This window comes from Neolamprologus multifasciatus, chromosome 10 (assembly GCF_963576455.1).
Source record: "Neolamprologus multifasciatus chromosome 10, fNeoMul1.2, whole genome shotgun sequence".
NCBI classification, from domain to species: Eukaryota; Metazoa; Chordata; class Actinopteri; order Cichliformes; family Cichlidae; genus Neolamprologus; species Neolamprologus multifasciatus.
The window spans coordinates 24508738-24527264 of record NC_140448.1 but is presented as its reverse complement, the minus strand read 5'-3'; the positions used below and the strand labels follow the sequence as shown (position 1 = coordinate 24527264).

At 41.6% G+C, this 18527-nt stretch overlaps 1 protein-coding gene across 7 annotated transcripts in view; it reads right to left on the bottom strand.

Annotated features, from left to right (window-relative positions):
* nsd1b (nuclear receptor binding SET domain protein 1b) overlaps positions 1 to 14204 on the bottom strand; it is a 33875-nt gene extending 19671 nt beyond the window's left edge. Inside the window, exons 1-7 of one of the 7 annotated variants that reach the window (XM_085175605.1) lie at positions 14071 to 14204; positions 13883 to 13975; positions 13329 to 13498; positions 11140 to 12044; positions 6449 to 6593; positions 4053 to 4225; positions 859 to 3865 (exon numbers count right to left, since the gene is read on the bottom strand). In XM_085175605.1, the coding sequence (XP_085031731.1) occupies positions 859 to 3865; positions 4053 to 4225; positions 6449 to 6593; positions 11140 to 12027 (4213 nt within the window). In that variant the 5' untranslated portion in view covers positions 12028 to 12044; positions 13329 to 13498; positions 13883 to 13975; positions 14071 to 14204. The other 6 variants (XM_085175606.1, XM_085175607.1, XM_085175604.1 and 3 more) reach the window with 6 other exon arrangements.
* Positions 14205 to 18527: the final 4323 nt, after the last annotated feature.

The following is an 18527-nucleotide window of genomic DNA, read 5'->3' as shown; positions in this document are numbered from 1 at the left end:
CCTCACACACTGATATCAGTCTGACTCTGTCTTATGGCAACATTTATGGCAGGTTTTAGTTACAGTGTTGTTTTACTTGACGTAATCTTATTGTATAAAACTGATATTGGCCACGTTTAGCAATTTGCAGTTGAAAACGGCTGAAGTATTTATTTTTTAAGGAGGTATTTGCCAGTGTGCTTAATATTTAATCTAAACAGAATGAGGTACTTCTGTAATTGAGTAATCAAAGGGTAACGAGTACACACGGTTACGGAGCTAATCCGATCGACACAACCTTTACAACAACAACCCCCGCAAACAAACAAAAAAACAGCAAAGACATGACAAACATCATCTATATTTTGGTTATTTGCATTGAGGATTTTAGCTATTAGCCGGTTTATCTGTACTGGCATTTATAACAACGAATAAACAAAATTCTAAAAAATAAACAAGAGACGGAGAAATGGCCTTTAAACATGGTGTGACTGTCATTAATTGTCATTAATCAAAATGAACGCTGATGATGTAGCCTTCAACTGGCTGAAATTATCCTTATGTTTCTGCTACTAAGCCAAGATGGCAACCACTGAGGGAGACAAGAGTTCAGGGTTTTACTCTTAACCTTTTGACTATTCTGCTTGTTCTAGCAGAGCACTTTATGTAAACACACTAATATGAATGCATTTATACATTTGAAAAAGCAGGTGCTAGTGTGGGAGCACTTGAGACACACAAAAACCTCTTTAAAAACAATTGCTTTTAGCTCTCCCTTGCCTCCCTGGCTTCTATTCAGTTTTTCTCATTATCTTTCTTCTACATTACACCCATCAGCTTAGTCTCTCTGTGGAGGTCTCCACACTAAATTCTCCTTACCTGTCGGATCCTTGTCACCTTCTCCAGTGTTGTGCGTCAAGCTCGCCTTCTTCTTAGTGCAGTCCACAAGCCCATTAGGCTTTTCCAAAGACAGTGCAATGTCACGCCCCTTCTGCTCCAAAGGCACCATGATCTGTAGATTCTCCTTTACTCTGCTCCAACTCTCCTCCTCCGTCACCACGACTGCTCCTTCACCACCTCCAGGCTGCTCCCATATGCCCGGCATTTTTGATGAGCAATCCTCTGTTGATGAAGAGTCCTTTGCTGGCATGGACGACATTCCTGACTCAAGTCCTGGGAAACCAGGCCCAGACCTGGCACGACGACAAGGCACTTTGCGATTGGCTTTCTTTTTCCACCTGGATGAGCTACCCCGTCTGTTGTAGGGCCTCTTGGACATCTGATACGGACCTTCCTCATTATGTGCGACTATGGTTTTATCTGGACTTGAGTTTGAGATGCTATGAACAAAATCTAATTGTTGATCTTGTCTTGCAGGTGTAGCCTCCCCTGGCATCACTAAAGGCTCTTCCTTAACATGTGCACTTGGTGGCCCAATCTCCAGTTCTAAGGGCGCACCGTCTCGCTCTCTAGTGTCATGCAAGTCCTTCAGCATCATAAGGAAGGTGCTAAACTTGTAGTTGGTGTCCGGCTTGAAAGAAACGGGTTTACCATTGCTTTCATTTGTCAGGGACTGAAAAGAGACCTCTTCAACATTTTTAAAGGCATTTATAAAAGAAAATGGCGAAGACGGTGAATGCGATAACCATGCGTCTGAGGAGCGATCCTCCTTCTTTGCCTTTGCTTTAGAAGTAAGAGGTATAAAGTCCATCGGTGGAGTTGAGGGAATTGAGAGGTCTTCATCTTCACTCTTAACATCTGTGTCATAGTCATTGGAATCAGAAAAAATCAAATGGGGGCTGCTACAACTGGAAAAACTGTCAGGCGCATACTCACCACTGTCATTAGAATTTGATTTTGGAAATTTTTTACTAGTGCAAAAGTCCGATTTGGCCTTGGGACTGCAGCTCAGGTCCTCAGATTTTCTAAAATTATTCAAGGGTTGTTTCTGTTCAGCCTCCTTTTTGACTTTTTCACGCTTTTTTTCCTCAGCCTCCTGCATGGCCTTCAGCGCTCTAGTCATCAGCCGACTGCTGGCCGGGAGGTGGGCAGGCTGCTCGTGCATGACTTTATTCACTTCATCTGGGCCACGCTTTGATTTATAGGCCACTTTCTTGGTTTTCTCAGAGGAAGGACGTCCTGGAAAATAAGCTCTTCTACATGCTAACCTTGCACGCTGGTGAGAAGGTGGCGTGGTCGTTCTATGTGATGTGACAGATGTGGTTGCTTGGTCTGATCTGACCAGTTGTTCAGAGGACTTGCTTGTTACATTAGAGTCAGGTGTCTTTTTACCTTCAAACTGATCTGACTGGTTCGAGGATGAGTAACTCACAGTACTCAGACTTCCATTTGAAACTGGTATCCTCTCTGTTTCTGGGCTACCCAACTTCTCAGTGGAAACATTTGAGGTCATAATATTCTCATGTGATGATTCTGATGAGAAATTAACCATACTTGACTTGCCGCGTGCTTTTAATTTCTTAACTGAGACTTTTATTTTGGAGGCGACTACCTCGTCTTTTGAGGCTCTTCCCTGACCATCCATACAGTTTGATTGTTTGGATGTCAATGTAGTCATGTTAGTATCCGATCTTCTCTCTTTCTTTGTGCTTCCAGGTTGGTCTTTGGAATGAATAGTTGTATTGGAGTTTGAGATCTTCTTATCTTTTATGTCCTTGCGTATTAATTTGACAAAGGGTAGCCTACATTTAGAGACCAGACTCGTTTGAGTTTCTAGCCACCCTAATGGGTCCGTAGTTTTATCTTGTAAACAGGATGCTGAAGCATTTTTGCTCTCTTTTTCCTCCTCAGCAATGTTTTCAGTTGTATAATGTTTTTTAGTAGATGTTGCATCAGAATGTTCAGTTTGACTGACAATCTTTGCACTCTCTGAAAACCTGGATAGATCACTCAAATTATCTTTCACGGTGGCCTCTAAGGACTTCTTAATGTCTGAAAGACTTAACTGGTCATATGTGCCACTGATGGTATCCACTGAACTGGCAACTGACTTTCTACCCTTTGAACAACCACTATCCTTAGAGTCTAGAGACTTCTGCTCACCCACACCACCAGCTGTACCAAAGTGCCCATTAGCAGCAGCAGTGTTTTTACACTTTAGATTTCCTGACTGTTCAGGAGGCAGATTTGTTTCAGTGGTCTTCTGCTTGTCCGATAATCCTGACTGCTCGTTGGCGGCGGCACTGACAGAGGAGGAGGCACAAGAAGCTGGTGTCTTTTTACTAATAACAGATGAGCTCTTTTTCTTACAGGGGACCTTACTGAAGAGACTGCGGTCTGGCATTGGACTGGTTGTTTTAGGTCGCCTGTCTTTACTCGATTTGCTAAACCAAAGACCACTTTGAATCTCAGGCTGCTTCTTTACCTCTTTGACAACCACAACAGACGGCTGAGTCGGAACTAGCTTAGGCTGACGTTCAAGTGCTTTAGGACACAAAATTTTAGGGACTGACTCAAGGTCAGAGTACGGGCACTCCTCACTGTCTCTATCCGATTTGTCAGGACTATTATTCAGTGTCTTTTTAGAGTGTTTACTTTTTGTATCCTTTGATGCTTCATTCTGTTTCTTCTTTCCAGAAGATTTCTTTAAAGTGCTTGGCTTTGTTGGAGTTGTAACAGGGGGTGTAATTACTGGGGATGGAATGGATCCATTGGTCATGTGTGACGTCTCAGTATGGGTGGAGACAGATGAAGTGACAGGAAGAATGTTTTGATGGGTCTTATTCTCTCTTTCCAGTAGGGAAGCATCATGGAAGGCATCAGCTATGGACAAAGACACGGAAGACGCCATTTTGGGTCTCTCAGGAAGAATGGATTCAGCTTCTGCCACACTGGACTTCCAGGATTCCTTAAACCGCTTAGCAATCTAGAGAAAGATAAGCAAACACTCCTCAATCTTTGCGCATATTTCAGCTTACAGAAATAACCTGTTTGGCCTTAGCAAGTCTTTTATGTCTGGACGTGCAAGCTTTCCTTTGTTATCTACCAGGAAGGTTCTTTTTTTAACTTAAGGCATGCAAGTGTTGTCCTGCTATTAATAAAATGGTATTTACGGTGTATTTGCTGTTCTGCTCCCTTTGTTTCCCCCTCCGCCGTAGTAGGAGGAGCTGTTCAAATTCAAAGCCTCCATGGAAAGTATGAGTTGATTTGTCCTCCACCCAAACCAGCTCCTGGGGCTCCCCAAACGTCCTGACATGGTAGAGCCGACAGGGCCGGTCGCTAGGCTCTGAGACAACAACAAAAATTACTCTCAGTCCAGTCAGATCAGTGCATCACCTGAAGAAAAGGGAACTTGAAAATATAAGAAGACAGCAGTCTTAACAACCCATAACTGATGGAAATACATGATGTCTTGTCAGAACTATGAGCATGACATATTGCTAAATGACCACAATGCTATCAACTGAAAAAAAATGTCTCCACATGGAACTTCTTCTTTGTGGGAAAGGAAAGTACCATATATGCTGCAGATTATGGAGGTACTGTAAAATTAAAAGAAAATGTGCAACAGGCGCAGCAGGAGGCCCGCTGTGACTTTAGAATCATAAAAACACTCCAAGAACCATTAAAAAAATTCAATAATCATGCTTTTTTTTTCTTTCTTTTTTTTTAATTCCCTTAAGACATAGGACACCTACATAGGTTTTTAATTTATATCTTTAATGTTAGGCACATTAGGTTTACGTGAAATGAAACGCGCCATATAAATAAAGATTTTCATTGTAATTTGCTATAAATGAGCAATTTGAAATGTTATTGTTACTGTTTGTGAATAACAATTCTTTGTATACAAAGACTAATGTGCGGCTAACACATAACCAACATAATCATTTAGGTTCTCAATATATGACAGCTTTTAAGAAAGCTGCATACAATCATAGTTCATCATTGATAAAATGGTGAAAGGTGAAGAAAAACTAGCCAATGATAACATAGTCTAGAAAAGGACTGTCATCCGTCACTTAAGATAACATTTGGCAGCAGGATCCATATGAGCGTCCCAAAAGTGAGAGCATGCACTTTGCACAATGATAGCTTCTTTAATTATTTGTAAACTAATTATTCCAGACACAGAATTACAGTAAGGGACAGTAAGGACATAACAGAATAAGACAATATCCCTAAACCCTCAGGCAGTCATCACTCCATACATAGTCGCATAGCCCTCGAATTGATTCCTGAACTTTATCATGTCAGATATCTTTATTTTACTGTAAGTAAACGCAGCAGTTGCTTTTATTCACCAATTATTATTGCCGCTTGAATGCCTCTGATATGGAAACGGGTCGCCTAGTAACACTGAAAACACATTTTATGAAACTGTACAGAACTGCACACGTACATTGAATTGTCTTTTCATGTCAGAGAGCATGAATTTGAGAGTAATCTTTTAAGTGTACTTCATGTGAAAAACACATATTTTGTCCAGAGAAAGCAGGAAGGCATCATCCTGGCATCACATAAGGAGATAATCTTCTGTGTACATCCATCAATTTTCTTCCACTTCACCAATTCAGGGTCGTGGCTGTAGCTGCAGCCTAACCCGGCTGTCACTAGGAAAGAGTCGGGATATACCCTGGACAGGCTGCCAGTTGATTATAGGACTAATGGCCAATTTATGCTCACCACATTGGTCACTTTGAACAGTAACATCAGCATATCTCCAACCCATTTACATCACCACTTGTTACAGTTTACTCCCGAACGATAAGTGTCACCACTCAGCCAAAATCCCCACATGCTGGTTTATGAGGAGAAGTCACCACATTTTTTCCCCCTTTTCATCTCTATTTAATCTGATATCAGAGCTCCTGCACTGATATCTGATTCAAGTGGCAGTAATAACAGACGTGACAGCAGCGGCACCAGTTGATGTGACATCACTTTTGTCGTCATTGTGAGAAAGGCGGGCATAAACAGGCCATGTAACAGAGAGACAATCATTCACAGTCACATTCAGCAGTTAACCTAACGTCTATGACTGGGGAACCTAGCTAAACTGTGCTTAGAAACCATTAAATCATAAACCAGTCAGTATAATTGTTCTGTAAAGAACACCACCTGCAGATTTGGGCTTGCACTATTTATTAAGGGTATTATTGTTCAGGCTTTACAGAAGTGGCACAGTTTTCTCCTGAAGCACATAGTTGCAGTGTAGCCAAATTACCACACCTCATAATTTTCTTCCAAAATCCCCACACTCACTGCAACCTGTAGTTTAAGTTGGCAACCCCAGTATAAGAAGTTAAAATAATTAAATATATCTCAAACAGCCTCAACGTCAGGCTTTGTATGTGCTGTTAATCACCATTAATTGACTCACGGATTCATTCTGTAACCACCAGCTGAAGTTAAGAGACCAAACCATTGCACAGAACAATTAAAAGCTACTCATTTACCAAGCACCGGCTTGGGTTATCACAGTAAGTCAACAATGTTCCTGGCCCACCTTTCACTCTGTGATAGACTCCTTGTACGGGGTCGACAATCACCTCGCAGGGCCACCATGGTCTCCGGCTGAACTTTGCCCAAACGACTTCACCCTCAACAAACTTCACAGGTGGCAAAGACTTTTTCTTGAGGCTGCTCTGAGGCTGACAACAGAAAAATGAAGAGGGAAATATAAGTAAAAGAATTATTTTCACTTAACAGAACAGTACAGAAGACATAACAGACAAGAGCAAAGATAAAATATGACCTTCTGTAAGTGTACAAATATTTCACACAAACAGATATGAAAAGGATTTTATATTTTAACCAAAAGTTTCCGTTTCTGACCAACAACGGCCTCCAAAAACCTTTTCTGTGGTCTAATTTGAACTTGTCATCATGTTCAGTTCAAACCGTGACACAAACCTCAGCATGGAAACACCAAAACCCAGTACCAATTGTAGCTGCTGGATTGTTTGTGTAAATGTAACCAGGCTGAACTTGGAGATACATGAGCAGGCCTGAATTATGACTGGCATGTAGCAGGACTGACCAGAGGGCTGACACTGGGAGCTGCTATGATTTAACCCTGTGTAAAAATAAAGAGTCATTCCATCTCAAGTCATCAATTTTTTTGAATTTTTTCTGCTTAATCAGCTCTGATTTTTCTTGAAAATGTCACGGTTTGAAATTTAGACATAATTTAGTTTATATAAAACATGTATTTTTTATAAATAGATATAATTTTTTACAATCTGAGGCCTTGTTTGAACATGAATATATAAAAAATTATTAAAGATTAAAGCCTGAAATGTTCACTGCCCTTCTCTTATCACAAAATTAAATCAGTATCTGCAGTTTGGGACAGGTGCATTAAAAAAGCTCTCAGTATAAGCTAGCTGAAATAAAAAGAAAGTAAAATAAAATAAAATAAAAAATGAACGACTCCTGCAAAGTCCCATATTTGAAAACACACTAACTTCACTTTGCAAAAGACAATTTCTGCATTGTATATAGTTACATTTCACAATAATGCAAAACATAATGTAGAATACTATTTAACATGATTTTCTTTATCACAAAAATTAAACAAAATGCTATTATCATTCAACTTTTTATGCTGGATTGAGCAAATATCACAAGTTGTACCACAAAATTAAAAACATATTTCTCATTTTTTAGACCTACTGCCCCGGACGAGTCTGATGATTCAGGTTAAGCCTAAAATATACTGAGAGGCATTCAAAATGCAGCAAGCACCAATGCAAATCTTTTTATAAATAAAAATAAACACAACAAAATAATCCGGGGTAATAAAAATGAGATTAGTGCCTCATTTCACGTGAGTGTCTTGTAAGGCCAAGACGCCGTGTCCACATTGCATGATCAGTAGTCTGATACAAGACCCTAACACTTTAATGCTACGACTGCTACGGGAGGCTGCAAGACCTGTAATATAACTATATTAAATTTTAAGTTTCTGCTTCCATCTACAGATTTTTGTTTTTCTGATACAACTTTTCATATCTTACTCAATTCAAAATGAGTGTTGAATGAAAAAGTTATTTTCTTCATTTCCGTGACCACGAATTTCACTTTAAAAAGTATTCTACACATTTTATTTTGGATTATTGTGAAATAAAATGATATAGCATTCAGAAATGGTCACTAGTTGTATTTTGCAATGTTTGCAAAGTTTTTTTTTATTAGTTTGTGCTCATATATGAGACTTTATAGGATGTATGGCTATAAAGTCTCATAAAGCTTTATGGGCTCCAGAGAGAGCTGTGTGACAGAAAAACCGTTAGCACTGGAGACAAGCTCACTTAAGGTGTCAATCTAAAAGCCTGGGTGTTAGTTCTCAACCTTTTTCTGGCATGACATACTTTAGACTAAGAGAGAAAAACAAAAAATTCACTGAAAATTAAAAATAATCTAATTTCTTGTCATATTTCCCTCCCCTGGTCATCCCCATCCATCCGGCTGTGGCGCTACACCTCACAGTGTGAGAATCACTGCAGCGGGTGATAGTGGGAACAGCAAATGCAGATTTTACGCTATAGATCACAGATTTCTTGGCCAGCTAAAACAAACTACTGGCATTTGAATAAAGCTGACAGGCAGCCTGTCTTTTTCCATCATTCTGCATGCCAGCTGTGACCTGATTTTAAGCTGCACGCAGCATGAGTTTGAACAACAGGGAATAGTGAAAGTAATGCTTGGTTACCTGGTGGAGATAACCAACCACACTGTGGTCACTGTGGCTGTTCTTGTTTTATTACTCCCTGCAACATTTCAAAACACATCCATCCATTTTCTGCCAGTTATCTGAGGCACCAGTATGAGCTGAGATGCTCAGCCCTCTCTGTGCCCAGCCACCGTCTCCAACCAGGGTGACACAGAGGTGTTCCCAGGCCAGCCAAGAGATGTAATCTCTGTGTCCTGGGCCTGCCTTGAGGCTTCCTCCGAGTAGGACATGACTGGAATGCCTCACCTAGAAGGTGTCCAGAAGGGATCCTCGTCAGCTGCCCAAACCACTTTAAGGTTAAGCCCAGACATTGTTTGGAGGAAACTCATTCCCATCACTTGAATCCAGGATCTCAGTCTTCCGGTCATTACCCAGACCTGACGGGCGTAAATTAGGGTAGGAACGACAACTGACCAGTAAATGAACAGCATTGCTTTCACACTCAGCTCTCTCTTCACCACCACAGATGGGTATAGCATCTCAATTTCAAAATACTCCAATGTTTCTTCTGAAATGCAGAAAGTGACCACTGTAAAAGCTCAACTCGTTGACATCATGTGTTTTTTAACCGTTAAATGCTTTTAATTTGAAGCTGAAGGATTTGGCTTGGCTTAAATTAGCATGAACTCAATATGGCATTTTTTTGTTTATTTGTTTTTGTTGACACCTAGTTCACATCGCTCCAAATATATAAAATATGAGAATAGCTTCAGAGGGTGCTACTTAAATGAAAACCTCTAAGATTGTCACTTTACTAAAAGGTTAAGATGCCATAACTACAACTAGCCAAATAATTTATTAGTTAAATAACCATCCAACATGTCTGACACAGTTTCACAGGGGTAAAGCCAGGACATGAGAGCTAAGCCTACTGATAACAGCTAGCCCAGCTCTGTCCAAAGTAGCATTTTAATCCTTTTACCAGCACTTCTAAAGGTAAGAACACATTATGTATTATATAATTTATTTAATTCAAATACCTCCTTTGAGTTGAGGAAAACTCTTTAAACTACAGGAATCTAAACTGAATTTTTCACGAACACGGCTTTCCTGTGAGGCTGCCATCAATGTCCCATCATGTCTGCAAATGTGTGTGGGGCTTTTATGGGTTTTAAGACATTCTGATAGGTCACTGTAGGAATTAAATAACATTTTATTTATAAAGCACCAAATCATAGCAACAGCTGTTTTCGTGGTGCTTTATACTCTAAGGTAAAGATTCTAGAATAACAGAGAGAAAACACCAAAAATCAGACAACCCCCTATCAGCAGGCACTTGGCGACAGTGAGAAGGAAAAACTCCCTTTTAGCAGGAAGGAACCTCCTTCTTAAATGACACCTGCATTTCATTTAGATGCTTCAGTTTCAGGGTCCAGATGCTGGTTGATGGTCAAACGGTGCCTTCAAATAGATCTTGTGGTCATGCTTTTGAAGTTGTGCATGTGAGAGGATGGTATGGACTTTGTTTGTATCCTACTTTAAATATACCGTACTGAGTGAAAACATCCGCTGTGTTGTATTTATATCGATTGTTATGTGAGCCTATCGGTGTCCTAAAGAAGGCAGCCCACAGAGGCTTTCAGTCATAAAAACATGTAAAACAGTGCAAACAGTGAAGTTAATATTAATGAAATTTGACACTTATATCATTTTGTCATAGATTTTAGGATAACTGGTACCTACAGTTAATCGTGTGCTTTATAGGATGGTTATAATGGTACCGGGGGTTTAGTGGGTTAACTGTGGACTATTTATTCAGTGTTTGTTTAGCACTTTGGAAATATGCATCGTAGAAGTATGTAAAATTCACACTGATACTGATGAGTACAACTGGACTACTGTGATGGTAAAGGCAACTTCTTAGAAAGGTTCTGCAGTTTTAAGGAGTATTTTAAAATCGGATTTGTGAAAGAACTGCCACTTTTTACTATAAATCGCAACAAAAACTAAATAAGAGCTTTTGAGTAATTTGCCTCCATAGCCTTTGTTGTGTGTCCTCTGCTACAGCTCAAACTGCAGGCCCTGTAGCTAAGCATGCCGTCAGTAAGCCATCGGCCCTGCTGGCATCATATTTCACCCTCCACGCCCTCCCTTCAGTTCTGCCCTCAGCTTGAACACCTATGTCGGAGGTGAAAATTATCCTTTGCTGCTTTTTAAAAACAGACAGCTGCGGTTTGTTAAAGGCAGGGCAACAGCCGTGGAGCTGTGCGTTTGTCTGCATCAGGCCAGCATTTAAAATAACCAGTGATTTGTTATGACAGGTTACAAGCAGTGAGCAATTGCATGTCACGGTCAAGGTTTGTGTGTGGAAAAAGTTTTGTAATCCAGCTCCAGAGAAAGTATTTCCCAACCAGGTGAATGACAGCAATCCTTTGGCTAGACCCAAAAGCCGTTGCTACTTCTAAAAACCTCTGAACTGCTGCTGTTTCATGACGAGATAACTTAGAAGGGGAAAAACTTGCCATTGAATGCCTTGAGGGGCTATCCTCAAATAGCAGTAACTCGGTGTCGCTGTCCCACTCGTCCTCTGAGCCATCCCAGTATCTCCTGCGCTGACCGGAGGACTGGGAGCGGGTGACGACTTTGGCTGTCGTCAGAGAAGAGTCTTTGGAGTGCAAGTTTACGTCTCCGGAGGCAGACTGAAGTAGATTCCCCACCTTTTCCCGTTTCTCCTGAATGCCACTGAGAGGTGGCACGGTCCTCCGCTCCATGTCATTGTCGTCATCCTCAAACAAAGAGGATTCAAAGTGGAGTAAGTTGTTCGCAAAGGGACTGTTACTGTCGAGGGAGAAGGCCGGACTGGGTGGGCCTGAGAAACAGTTTTCTGTCTTTTTCTCCGAAGTGACAGAATCAGTATAATTAGGCGCCGGTGTGTCTCTACTTCCCGTCTGGACCTCGGGTTGTTTCTTTTTGGAAGCAATGTTAACAACGGTTGCCTCTCGGCTTGTAACCTGGGTTCCAGAGTGATCCCTGCTAGTGCAATCAGCCCAGGAGTCCCTCTCCATATTCTCCCTATTCTTCTTATGTGTCCCCCACTCCCAGCCCCTCTCTGGCTCCCGCAGCGGCAAGACCAGGTCAGGCTGGCTCACCATGGTGGTGAGATGCTGGAGCCTCCTGAGAGGACTGTACGAAGACGAGGGGGAGGACGAGGAGGAGTGGTCCCTTTGCGTCGTGAATCCATAGATAGAGGAAGCATGTTTGAGTGAGGAGGTGCCTGCTGACATGGTTAGCCCAAGCCTGTGATCCTGGCGTCTGGAGGGGCAGGAGAGGGCGGTGAGGTCACACCCAGGGGTCAAAGGGCAGCTGGTCTGATGACTCTCCCTTCCTGGGCCTGTGTAAGGCCCACTCATGCTGGCATGACTCCTCCCTGAAACATGAAGACAAAATAATCAATGCAGGGCCTTCTTTCATTAAACGGAAAATCAAAACATAAAGACTTTGGAAGATGCCTTGTACATTAAAATCCATTCTGATTCTTCAAGGCTGTCATTTTCTTTGATTTATTTGTGCCATTTTTTAAAAAATTTGTTTCTGCACATCTTTCAGTCACTTAAACGTCATAAGAGCTTATCTGAAGTTATCCCAAGCAGTAATGAGTAATGAGATATTTGAAAAAAAAAAAGTGGCAGAGGAAGGGCACAGCTCACAGAGGCGAGATCCGCAAAAGACAACACAGCCGTGGTGTCAAAATTTGAAAAAAAAAAAAAAAAAAACGTAAACAGACTCACTGACGACGGGAAGGTCGAAATAATAACGTGTCATTGTAAGAGGGGATTCTGCGCAAACACCGCCGTCGAGCTGCAAAATCCTTTTAGGAATGTTATCGCGATATGATGAAAATGACATCAAGCGCGATAAGGTCAGCCTGTAAACTCGCACGCATGGCTACAGTATCAATAAACCCGGTGACATTATCACATCCCGTCGTGTTGGGGGAAAAAAAATAATTAATAAAAAGAAAATCAAGCCCGCGTTCACGCGCCGGCGCTGAAAACGCGAATTAAAATGGACCCGTTCGTGCGCGTGCCCAAAAGGCGTGTGCGCGTTTGCATCTACATATATCTGTGTGTTTTTGTATGTCTGTGTGCAGCTGCATGAGTGTGTGTGTCTCGTGTCGTTCGCTGCTCTCCAGTGACTCAGTGAATGCACGACAGACAAGACACATAAATACATAACATGCGAAGACCACGACACACACAACAAGTTCACGAACACACACTCACACACACTTCCACGGGCTTCCCTCCGACAGATGCAGGCTATGTGCATCAAACAGCAAAATCACGCAGAAAACGCCACATGACACGGGATGTGTCGCGAGAATCTTACCATTCCACTGTCGGCCAGCGCAAAAGTGACCCCCGCCCCGCTCATTTTGGCGTTTAAATGTGTCAATTTCCAATTTTTTGAAAGCGGATGAGGAGAGTCCCAGCGGCAATACTACTAGGCCTGGATCCTGTGAAACGTACTCACTCTCTACCCCCCCTCCACAGCCTCCCTCCACCTCCTCCTCCCTCCTCCTCCTCCTCTCAACATGCGCTAAAAAGCCTGGTCCAGCGGCCCCCGGAATAGAAATTCAGGCGTGTTGTGCTCCTCCAGCGACACTCCCCCTTTGCTTTGTGATAACTACAACTTTATAATCCCCCCTCACCTCCTCAGTCTATGGATGTTTGCTCTGTTGCATGGTTATTTCCTGCCCGCAGACTCTGCCTTGCCCCTTGAAAGTCAGTATCTCTACTGTGCGCACTGCCAGTCGTCACCACTGCCTCCCTCCCCAGCCGGTCCAAAGCATGGAGCACAGAAGGGGGCCGTAAATTTCTCCTTAAGAAAAAAGATATATAAAAAGACACAAAGAGAGGAGAAAAATCTGAGCTGTCAGCCACCAAAAAACCCCATAACAAAACAAAACAAAAAAACGCACCGGACGACCACGCGACACCTTCAGAAAAAATCGCCCCGCCCCTCTTCTTAATTACAAGCATCAATTATTAACCCAAAGCGGGCTGCCTTCATCAATGACATGCCATATGCCAAACTTGTGCCAACAACTGACATCTTCTTCATCACCACCACCACCACAACCCCCGCATGTGAGGGCAAGCTCACATGCTCCTGGAGATAAGACGAGTAGTAATAAAAATAAATAAATCAACAAAAATGTCCACCACCACGTCTGAGAGGCTGTGAAATGGTGCAGCAGTCTACCCGGAAAAACAGAAGGGTTTCCTTTCCTGAGACGAGTTGCTGTGTAGTCTCTCTGGCTGCACACCCGGTCCCTTCAAAATGGAGTCCTCCAGCCTGAGAGGAGGGAAAAAAAAACAGGCCACAAAGTGTTAATATATGTTCGATATAAAGTTCACCCAGTCACGGAGAAACTGAACCACAAAGCGCACCTCTGCCGTGCTCTGATGGGGTTTCTGCGGGCTGCTTTGGGTCTTGTCACGGCAGTAACATTTTCTTTAACATGTTGTGCCTCCCAAAGTCACTGTCTTATGAGCGTTTCTGCCACGACAGGAGGGGGACTGAGGCTCTCTTATCCTCTGGTGTGTGTGTGTGTGTGTGTGTGTGTGTCAAACGTACGTCTTGACAGCAAAAACCACAACATTTAATGGCACTTTAACCGTCGACCGTGCTGCTTTGCTTCCAGTTTTTCTTTTTGTGTGCACGTCTGAAGGGAAGGCTTTTCTTCTCTGTCACACGGAGGGGTTGAGAGCTGAAAACAACTGCAGCTCACTCGGCCGGGGAGACATACGAGATTTCTGCCGTGGTGTGTTTGTTTTTTATGGCTGAGGAAATCTCCAGATTTGAAGATTTGTGGGGAGGATGTGTGACTGGGGACACGGAGGATGGTCGGGGGATTGTTTCAGGTGTAAACGAAAAAATACCCCCCCACCACAAAGACACACATACACACATACACACACCTCTCCACAGTCACCGGGTGGCGATGTGAGAAACGGCATTTACAACCGACATGCCGCAAAAAGGCACTCGCAACCCCTCCTCTGTCAAAAAAACAGTGGGTGGGTCAACTATTGATGTTAAATAAATACACCCTTTGGTCCGATAAGATCATTTCTGAGCCAGCAGAACAAAGAGGAGTCAGATTAATGTACGCTTTCTGCCGTCACACACACTTGGTGTGAGCTCCTCTTTCCGTTTGAGAGGGAGGGGGAAACCCGGACGATTTAGGATGCGTTTTGCTTTTCTGCCTCGATCTTGGCAGGAGTGGTCTGCTGAGAAAGAAAAACAGACTTGTAGAGACAGACAGGAGAAAGGCGAGGGGAGAGACGGGCAGACAGCACAGGGCCTGCTAAAGGGTTTGCGCAGCGCAGAATAGCGCCGCGGATCGGCACGGTCGCGCAACTCCCGGCGAGCCGCTGTTGGCGTCACTCAACTCGGTTTCACGGTCAGTCTCCGCTTCCCGGACTTTCCACCGCTGCATCACTGCAGGTTCAGGTGCTTTATGAGTCAGAGCTTCCGTTTGCAAATGATTGAAAGTGTGAAAAAGTTGTCAATACTCATTTAATACATCCATGAACTCAGTAGATGCAAGACATGGAAAATGATTCAGTGATTCAAAAAGACTGGACTTAATATACACACAGTTACAGTTCATTGAAATTGAATCATCAGAAGGATTTTGTGCTTCTGTTATTTTTTCCATCTTAAATGAGAAAAACGATTTCATTAGTCTCAGTCCTGCATTTAAAATGTTCTGTGATTATTTTTGACAAGTTATATTAGTGCTAAATGTTGCTAACCTGTAGCCAATTTCACAACTGTAAAGCACTACATAATATTTTACTATTACGATGTCACAATACAGTATGGCTTGGTCTGTTTGTGCTGTATATACTATGATGAATTAGAGGAATTAGCACATTTTTGTGGATTCCACGCACTGCTGAGATCCTCCTCCACTGTCATTTTAGTCTATTGTTAAGTGGTTGCTGGGCAACTCGATGGCATTACGAAGTAACAATGCATACGTCAGCTTTTGTGGATATGGATTTGATGCCACTCTCGTGAAATTAAAATGCTACTGTGCTTTTATAAGATATTGTGGGTGCATAAACTCATACGCGATTGGTAGTTGGTTGCTAGGCAATGCAATAACGCTACAATATGTGATATGGTAGATGAGAACCTTTAGTAGATGTACTTAGATGTATCTGTGTGCCAAGTTTGTTTGCTTAACTCATGATCATGTAGGAGGAGTTGAACACTATTAGCAGACAGAGATGGCATGTATTATATATGATAGTGAGATTATCAAACAAAACAAACTAAACTACAAATTAGACAAATTTTAAACAGCAACTTCCTAGTAAGATATACTTCTTGTTTTTATCCCAAAGAGAAATTCGTATGGCAGCTATGACACCACTGTGGTGTCCGTAGCTGTTATTTAATCATTATTTTTGATGTGCTTATATGAAGAGGGAGTAAAATATTTGTTTGTTTGGCTGATTTTACACGCCTCTGTCAACATAGCAATATGTGAATGACATGAAAACAGAGTCCTTCCAGGTTTTTGGAGTTAATCCTGGAGAAGCAAATGACAAACACAGTGATCGACAGATGCATATTATCCTCTAATGGATATTACTAGGAGAATAGCCTGATAAATAAAGTTCTAAAAGGTTCACATGTTCTCTAGGAGGGGATTCATATTACATAAAGGTAGAACAAATTATATGGAACTATAATCATTAACTGGGGGGGTTGCCCGTTCTGCTGCCATGGAGAAAAAAAAGTAGAAAAATAAGTAAATAAAATAAATGAATTAACAATGGTCAACAGTTAGATAAGTAGGTTATAAAGGTACAAGTACCACTAAGATCAAGTAAAGTCAACTCTTGTGGGGGTAATGAATATGATCCACTTGTTCCAAATTTGGAACAATTTGATTTCTTAACTGATATGTCAGTTTTTCCATTCTAAATATCTCTAAAGTGATCCCAAACCAGTCATCCAGGGTAGGCTGAACTGGGCTTAACATCTTCTTGTAACTGTTTTCTTACTTGCCACCAAGAGTAGGGGAGACCGGGGATAGTTGTAACGTGGGTCAGTTGTAACACTTCCAATTTCTCCAATCAGGGCTAAGTTTCAAATGATGTGACTCATCCTGTGCATGCCCAATTCAGTTCTGCTATCACATGTGAAAAATCAGCACATTTTGTCAAACACAGACAATTTAACACGAAAAAAGTAATTTGTATGCCAAAAAGTAAGTTTTTCTACGTTATTTCAATTTCTAATAGCATTATCTGCTTTGCAGTTAAACTCATCAAACTTAAATTATGTTATTTGTATGTCTATGGGGATATATTCTGTGTAGGCCTTTAGTGCTAATGTTTTAGCCGTTGGCTGTAATGTTAGCTAGTTCATGGCTATAGGAGTCTGGGTCAGTTGTAACAGCAACAGTCTGGGTTAGTTGTAACAATAATGCAGATGTTACAACTTACCACACTATTACTTTAACTTATATTAAACAAGTTGGGGCAACGACATTAGCAGAGAGGTTCACTGGTCACTTTTGTATATGCGGTTAATGCCATTGGCAACACAATTCCTCCACTGTTTGTGTTCCCACATATACATTATGCAGACCACTGTGTCAGAGATGGACCAGTAGGAAGTATTGGTAGTGGAAATAAATCAGGATGGGTGCAAGAAACAGATTTCCTCATCTTTCTGAAGCACTTTGCAAACCACACCAAGGAAAGCCATGATAAAAAGTAATGGAATTGCGATGCTGGTGAACAACTACATTTTTTCAGCTTCATTGTTATGTTCAAAATTGGTGCAAGAGTTGTAGGTTATAATGCCCACTGAGCCAATGAGGCCAAACTCAAGGAAGACCAACCAAAATGAATGAAATATTCATTTGCAGAAAATTCCATAATTTGTCTTTTTTGGGGGGTTGACATATGTTCAAAAGCTATATTTCTGCATTCTGTCACACATACACATAGCTACATAAATGGCTCTAAGTGCATTCATGTGTTGAATAAACAAAGATTACATGTTAATGTTTTGTTAGTACCCTTATTTCATTGTGTTACATTTCACCCCAGGATATGTTACAACTAACCCAGACTATGGGGTTAATTGTAACATTTCACTCTTTGTGTTTGAGACCATACCATGCAATGGGTAATTGTGCTGCAGAGAAAGTAGCTGCACTATTTAATAGCCGAGACATGTAAATACTTTGCATTACATTTTGAATCCACTACCTTAAAAGAGCTCTAATTTACAGACAGAAATGTGAAAAATGTTACAACTATCCCCGGTCTCCCCTAATTGCACCAACTTAATCTCACTCCTACGTTCCAGAAAAGGGACCAGACCCATGTATAGAACCTTAAAATCTAGAGGTATTTGAGCGTTAAAGACTGCGCTTAAGGAGGCCTGGACACCCATCCAGAAATCTTTTAACCTGGGACAGTCCCAAAAGATGTGGAAATGATTAGCAACAGTCGAGCCACATTGTCTCCAGCATGGCATATGAGCGCCTTTATATCTCTCTTGATATGGTGTCTTGACGTATCTAATAATATTCTTCCAGCCGTGTTCTCTCCAGCTCATGGAGCAGGATGTACACGGAAAAATTATATAATCATTTAAAGTCAATTAATGTAAACTCTCTGGCTACCTCATTTGGTACACCAGTTTGAATGTGAATATCTAATCAGCCATTAATATGGCAGAAGGTCAGAACATTTAGAAATGTAGACATGGTCAGGATGACCTCCTGACATTCCAATAGAGCTAAAAAAAAATATATATATATATATATATATATATAAAGAGGAAAGGTGATTTGACTGATTTTGAATGT